The 7,861-nt window shown below is 49.7% G+C and overlaps 1 protein-coding gene across 1 annotated transcript in view; it reads right to left on the bottom strand.

Moving 5' to 3' along the window:
* Positions 1-7,861, bottom strand: part of afg2a (AFG2 AAA ATPase homolog A) — an 83,185-nt gene that overhangs the window by 73,452 nt on the left and 1,872 nt on the right. Inside the window, exons 3-7 of the mRNA XM_080008274.1 lie at positions 5,016-5,173; positions 3,137-3,195; positions 1,455-2,288; positions 1,225-1,354; positions 1,069-1,125 (exon numbers count right to left, since the gene is read on the bottom strand). Coding sequence (XP_079864400.1) covers positions 1,069-1,125; positions 1,225-1,354; positions 1,455-2,288; positions 3,137-3,195; positions 5,016-5,173 — 1,238 coding nt within the window. The remainder of the gene's footprint in view (positions 1-1,068; positions 1,126-1,224; positions 1,355-1,454; positions 2,289-3,136; positions 3,196-5,015; positions 5,174-7,861) is intronic.

The raw sequence follows: 7,861 nt of genomic DNA, 5'->3' as shown, positions 1-7,861 counted from the left end.
ACACGTCATCTAGTTTGCCATTATAATCTGGAATTACAATCTCGTCCGCCCCTCTGTGATAAGCACCTCCCGTGCGTGATAAGCTCCGCCCCTCTGTGATAAGCACCGCCCGTGTGTGATAAGCTCCGCCCCTCTGTGATAAGCACCTCCCGTGCGTGATAAACTACGCCCCTCTGTGATAATCTCCACCCAGGTGTGGTAAGCTCCGCCCCTCTGCAGTAGCGGGTCAAAAATGTTCAACCCTGTAAAGCAGGGGTCTCAAACTCGCAGCCCGCGGGCCAATTGAGGCCCGTGGGATGATATTTTGTGTTCCCCTTCTTGACATCAAAGTTTAGTGTTAGTGCGGCCCGCGCGTTTTTCTCACACGCACCTTTTTGCCGAGTCGTTGCCCTGGGTGTTTTATTTTTTTTATATCACTTATGGGCCACCGTAGCTCAGGCTCGTGACAGCTTCCGGTGGTGTTTGTTGACAAGTTAGCCAACGCGTTGGTCACTTGGTTGAAACGTGATTCCGGAGTGACACTAAGTCCTGTCACCCAGTGCAAGGCACAGAGGACTCAGGAAGTGGGCGGACTCAACAAGAGTAATTTTACTTTACATTACATTACATTACATTGATCAGACGCTTTTATCCAAAGCGACTTACAATTGTTCAAACACTGACGGACGCAGCCATCAGGAGCAATTAGGGGTTAAGTGTCTTGCTCAAGGACACTACAGCATGCTAGCAGGAGGAGCCTGGGATCCAACCAGCAACCTTTACATCACTAGACCACCAGCTCTACCTCCTGTGATACCATCCCCATTAATCAGTGACCTAATAAAGACAGCAGAGTGTTGCAATAGGAAAGGGAAAAGAAGTTGTACTTTTTTTTGAATACTTGATGCGGCCCAGCCTTCCCAGACTCTACCTCCAGTGGCCCCCAGGTAAGTTGAGTTTGAGACCCCTGCTGTGAAGGAAGTTTTAACTGTCTTTCATTTAAAAGGCAAATTGTTCACCCATATCAGGTATCAGATTGAGTGTTAAGGCTAGAGTCGTCAGGACCAAGATGGCCGACTTCCTGTTTACCTTTGAGAAGCTTCTGTGAAAATCTGCCGCAGCTTCTCCTCTGTTTCACCGTAAAATCTGTAAAAAGCAAAAAAAAAACAGATTATATTTCAAAAGAGCCACCGCTGGACGTGGTGTCGCCGCACCTTACCAGAGAACATTCTCTCGCGAACCTACTTGCTCATGACCTCCGGTCCGTTGATGACGCTCATGTGCGCTCCCACCTCGGTGGCCACAGCTCGTCCGATCATGGTCTTCCCCGTTCCTGGGGGTCCATACAGCAGGACTCCCCTGGGGGGCGCGATACCTGCAGGAGGACCAGACGGTTAGAAGATAGTGTCCAGGAACATAAGATGATGGAGGGAAAACATCTCACCAAGGCCCCACCCAGGTCCTGATCCACTCACCGTAGCTGGAGAAGAGCTCCGGGTGCTTCAGAGGAAGCTCAATGGTCTCCCTGATGGCGTCCAGTTGGCTGCTGAGGCCTCCGATCATACTGTACGTGACCTTTGTGGGCTGTGGCTGGTCCCCCCCCCCCGCCTGCAGGTCCCGCTGCATATCCCTGAACAGCACCTTGGTGGAGCGGCAGATGAAGTAAAAGGTGTCTGTGCACTGAAAGCCAGCAGGGGGAGCCGGGCTCACACTAACGATGCCCTCCCCCGTTCCCGCCGGGAGATTCCGGGAGTCGTAGGCGGCGGTGATGGGAGTGAGGGAAGGAGCTGGGGGGAAGGGTCGTAGTGGGGTGCTGGCTGCAGGGCCTGGAGGTCCCGGAAGTCGAGGGGAGGCTTGAGGTCTAGTGGAGTCTGAAGGTCCTGGAGGTCCAGGGCAGTCTGGAGGTCCTGGAGGTCCAGGGGACTCTGGAGGTCCTGGAAGTCCAGGGGAGTCTGGAGGTCCTGGAAGTCCAGGGGAGTCTGTGGGTCCTGGGAGTCCAGGGGAGTCTGGAGGTCCTGGAAGTCCAGGGGAGTCTAGAGGTCCAGGAAGTCCTGGTCCTAGGGAGTCTGGGAGAGTCTCTTCCCCCTCCAGGGTGAGCAGACTGAGCTGCAGCGACACGTCGGCCGGAGTGGGCCCCAGCATGGAGCTGCACAGGGAGGCCTCCTCCGCGTGGGGCCCCGGTCCGTGAGGCGGAGCTGGTCCCTGGTGCAGTACACCGTCCTCCCCACGGACCGACTCCACCCGGAGGCTGCAGGACCGACCGTAGTAGGTCAGGGACAGGAGGTTCCCGGGGAGGACGATCCTGTCCTCTGCAACCAGGCAGAGCAGGGAAGATATGATGTTATCTTCAACACAGAACCAGGACAGGACTCTATATATAATATTATAGATGAAATAAAACACATTCAAGTGGACCCGTTATGCTCCTTTTCACACAAGTTAATAAAGGTCTCTGAGGTCCCCTTAACATGCTTTTGAAGTTTTCTTTGCTGAAAATACCACTCAGATGAGGCATTCTAGCCACTCTAACATGCCTCTAAATCCACTGTGTTCCTGATCCTCTATTTGAATGGGTGGTGCCACCCTCCCGATTAAATGAATACATCTACAATAAAAACACACTATTTTTATTGGTCTTGTTTGGAGAAAGGCACAGTGGATGGGATGGAGCAGAAGACCATATAAAGCGTTTTGCTCACAGCCATTACTTTGTCATTAGTTTACCTCATGATTCAACACTTTGACCACGTCTAAAATGAACATCCCATAATGTCACATTATATATATGACAGAAAATAAGGAAAAGCAGAAAAGGTTGGGTCCCTTTAACACTCAAATATCACACCTCACATGGAGCATTTGTAATAACATGATGTAATAACCCATCTTGAAATCCATGTCAGAAGTTATTACAAAATGCGACCAAGTGTCTTCCATAATGCAGCGGTTATTAAGTACTGTGAGGGTTACAGCGATTAAATGTTATAAAGTCATTAACCCTACACTAACCCTTTCATTAATTAAGACAACAATTTGTATGTTATTACATGATTTGAATTTAAACATGTTGGAAAGTTATTACAAAATTCTGATTTATTCCATAATGTATATCATAATATATATACAGTAAATAAAGAGACAACAGTAGAAAACGTACCTAAAGAATGCAGAAAGAACTTCCTAAACTCCTCTGTTTCAAGTGGTTTATCTTTGTGCCTGAATAGAAAATAAAAAATACATGTATTCAAGACGACGGAGAAAGTTATTTATCCAGAAGAAACATGTTTCAGTGAAGTTGATCAGAGGCGATCGTGCCGCCGCACCATGCAGCTGCCTGAACGGGCGCTCCGTGTCGACTACGTTAGCTGAGGAAATTCAGGGTCTCGGTGAGGATCCTCAAGTCCTTCTACTGTGGAGCGGTGGAGAGCATCCTGACAGGCAACATCACTGCCTGCTTTGGGAACTGTACTGCTCAGGACAGGAGGGCCCTGCAGAGGGTGGTGCCTTCAGCCCGAGGTTCCACTGGAACTACCCTCCCCTCCCTGCAGGACTTATACACCAGGAGGTGTAGTAGCAGAGCTGCAGCATCATGAAGGATCCTCATCACCCCAACAACGGACTGTTCCAGCTGCTGTGGTCGGGCAAGAGCCTCCACAGCCACACAACGAGAACAGAGACTGAGATCAAGACATAAGGACTGTCAATGCTGACCTCACCAGGGGTCCTCACTGAGACACTCACATAGGCTCCACTACCTTACTGTACTGTATGTAGCGTACTGTACTGCATACTGTATCACTGCACCACTGCACTGGGTTACTGCATACTGCGCTGTAATGCTGTTCCGTTTGGTGTTACTGTATTGCTGTGTCGTACTGTTGTATACTGTACTGTAGATCTCCACACACACTACCTCACTTTATTCACATGCCACTTTAATGCACATTTCTGGTTATACACAATAGCCTATCCTATATACATAAGTCTATTCCCTTTATTTCTATTTTGTAACCCCACTCTGCATTACTTTGAGTTATTTTATTTTATTTTATTCTATATTATTCGATTTACTTACTGCATTACATTTTAGGAATCAGGTAGTTAGTCAAGTAGAAATTAGGTAGTTGTCTTCAGTCTAGAACATAACCACCGGGTGCCTTTCATTGACATTTCACTGCATGTATGAAAGTATGTATAAGTATGTGACGAATAAACCTCTTGAACCTTGAGATGACTGTAGTTTGAGCCGTTGGGTGTAGTTCCAGGTTACTGCCGGCATGTGGCGGTGTTCCCCCCCAAATATGCCTCAGCTCAGAAATAGAGGAAGTGTCTCTTTAAATGTTATAAATGTTGTCTGTGAGACTGATAGACACAGAGAGACAGACAGGCAGAGATACTCTGTCTCATCCGCCCAGTGTCTCTCTCCTCCACCATGTCCCTCTTTGTCCTCCAGCCTGTCTGTCCCTCCTCCACGCTCTCTCCCTCCTCCATCCTGCCTCTCTCCTCCATCCTGTCTCTCTCTCTCTGTTCTCTACCCTGTCTGTCTCCTCCACCCTGTCTCTGTCTCCTCCACCCTGTCTGTCTCCTCCATCCTGTCTCTCTCTCCAAGCTGTCTCTCCCTCCTGCATTCTGCCTCTCTCCTCCATCCTGTCTCTCTCTCCTCCACCCTGTCTCTCCTACCTCCATCCAGTTTTTGTCTCTCTATCCTCTACCCTGTTGCTCTTTCTTCCATCCTGTGTCTCTCTCTCTCTCTCTGTCCTCCACCATGTCTTTCTCCTCCAACCTCTCTTTGTATTCCACCGTGTCTCTCCCTCCTCCATCCTGTCTCTCTGTCCTTCACCTGGTCTCTCCCTCCTCCATCCTGTCGCTGTCCTCCACCATCCTGTCTCTCTCTCCTCCATCTTATCTTGCCCTCCTCCATCCTGTCTCTCTTTCCTCCATGCTGTCTCTCCCTCCTCCAGCCTCTCTCTCTGTCCTTCACTCTGTCTGTCCCTCCTCCACCCCGTCTCTCTCTCCTCCATCTTGTCTGGTCTCACCTGGAAGACAGCAGCACCTCGGCGGCCTGCAGCTGAGGACCTGAAAGAGGCCTGATGGTGACGGCGTCCCCTGGCTTCACCCTCAGGTTGATCTGAGATGACCTGTGGAGACCCACCCTCCCTGCGGGGCAGGAGGGGATGGGCCAGGACAGACACACCTGGAGAGACAGACAGAAGGAGAGAGATGCAGGAGGAGAGAGAGAGGAGGAGAGAGACAGGAGGAGAGGGAGAGAGACAGGAGGAGGGATAGACAGTTTATTTAAGAATGAAATTAGACTTTACTGGAAATAGTATACACCAATCAGCCTCAACTTTTAAACCAGCTGCCTTATACTGTGTAGCTCCCCCTTGTGTCCCCACAACAGCTGTGAGGTGGAGGCATGGACTCCACCAGACTCTGAAGGTGTCCTGTGGTATCTGGCACCAAGACGTGAGCAGCAGATCCTTTAAGTCCTGGAAGGTGGAGGTGGGGCCCCCATGGATCAGGCTTGTTGTTCCAGCACATCCCACAGACGCTCCATGGGATTGAGATCTGGGGAATTTGGAGGCTGAGTCAACACCTTGAACTCTTTGTCATGTTCCTCAAACCATCCCTGTGTTTGAAATGTGTCAGGGTGCATGATGCTGCTGAAAGAGACCACTGCCATCAGGGAACACCGTTGCCATGAAGGGTGTAGTTGGACTGCAAAAATCTTTAGGTCGGTGCTACGTGTCAAAGTAACATCCACATGAACGCCAGGACCCAAGCTGAACAGCAGAACATTGTCCAGAGCATCACACTGCCTCGGCCGGCTTGGCTTTTTCCCATAATGCATCCTGGTGCCATCATGCGCACGCACCCGTTCATCCGCACAATGTAGAAGAAAAGGTGATTCATCAGACCTCCACCTTCTTCCATTGCTCCATGGTCCAGTTGTGACGCTCACGTGTCCATTGTAGGTGCTTTCAGAGGTGGACAGGGGTCAGCATGGCCACTGTGAGCTCCCATACGCAGCAAGCTGCCCTGCACTGTGTGTTCTACACCTTTCTATCACAGCAACATTCACTGTTTCAACACTTAAGAGCTGCAGTAGTTCTTCTGTGGCATCCAACCAGACAGACTAGACCTGGCTCCCCACGTGCATCAATGAGCCTTGGGCTCCATGACCGGTTCAGCGGCCGTCCTTCCTTGGACACGTTTGGTAGTAACCACTGCACAGCGGGAACAGCCACAAGACCTGTGCTTGTGGAGATGCTCTGACCCAGTCGTCCAGCATCACAATGTGCTCCTTGTCAAAGTGGCTCAGATCCTTAAGCTGCTTCAATACATCAACAACTCACTCTTCACCTGCTGCCTCATATCATAATAATAATAATAATATATATATATATATATAAAATATAAAACAGTATATAATAATGATATATAACAGTATATATATATATATATATATATATATATATATATATATATATATACACACACACACACACACACACACACACACACACACACACACACACACACACACACACACACACACACACACACACACACACACACACACACACACACACACACACACACACAGCTCAAAAAAATAAAGGGAACACTTAAACAACACATCCTAGATCTCGATGAATGAAATATTCCGGTTGAAAATCTTTATTCATTACATCGTGGAATGCGTTGAGAACAAAATAACATAAAAATTATCAATGGAAATTAAAATCATTAACCCATGGAGGTCTGAATTCAGAATCATACTCAAAATAAATGTGGAAAAATCAGATCACTGTGTAAATTCCTCAAGACAATTGAAAATGAGGCTCAGTAGTGTGTGTGGCCTCCACGTGCCTGTATGCACTCCCTACAACGTCTGGGCATGCTCCTGATGAGACGAAGGACGTTCTCCTGAGGGATCTCCTCCCAGACCTGGATCGGGGCATCACTCAACTCCTGGACAGTCTGTGGTGCCACGTGTCATCGCCGGATGGATTGAGACATGACATCCCAGAGGTGCTGAATTGGATTCAGGTCTGGGGAAGAGGCAGGTCTGTCAAGAGCATCAATGCCTTTGTCGCGCAGGAACCGCTGACACACTCCAGCCACATGAGGCCGAGCATTGTCATGCATCAGAAGGAACCCAGGGCCCACTGCACCAGCATATGGTCTGACAATGGGTCTGAGGATCTCATCCCGGTACCTAATGGCAGTCATGGTACCTCTGGCTAGCACATGGAGGTCTGTGCGACCCTTCAAGGATATGCCTCCCTAGACCATCACTGATCCACCGCCAAACCGGTCATGCTGGAGGATGTTGCAGGCAGCAGAACGTTCTCCACGGCGTCCCCAGACTCTGTCACGTCTGTCACATGTGCTCAGTTTGAACCTGCTTTCATCCGTGAAGAGCACAGGACGCCAATGGCCCCACTTGTGGGCATCGGCCCTCATACCTCCCCCATGGAGTCTGTTTCTGACAGTTTGAGTAGAAACATGCACATTAGTGGCCTGCTGGAGGTCATCTTGTAGGGCTCTGGCAGTGCTCCTCCTGTTCCTCCTTGCACAAAGGAGCAGATAGCGGTCCTGCTGCTGGATTGTTGCCCTCCAACGGCCCCCTCCACGTCTCCTGGTGTACTGGCCTGTCTGCTGGTATCTCCTCCATGCTCTTGACACTGTGCTGGGAGACACAGCAAACCTTCTTGCCACAGCGCTCATTGATGTGCCTTCCTGGATGAGCTGCACTGCCTGAGCAGCTTCTGTGGGTTGCAGACACCACCTCATGCTACCTCTAGTGGTGAGGGCACTGGCAACATGCAAAAGTGACCAAAAATCAGCCAGAAAATATGAGGACGGGGAAATGGTC

The sequence above is a fragment of the Zeus faber genome, assembly GCF_960531495.2.
Source record: "Zeus faber genome assembly, chromosome: 10".
Taxonomy (NCBI): domain Eukaryota; kingdom Metazoa; phylum Chordata; class Actinopteri; order Zeiformes; family Zeidae; genus Zeus; species Zeus faber.
Note: the sequence above shows the minus strand (reverse complement) of the source record. Positions and strands in the feature narration are given on the sequence as shown.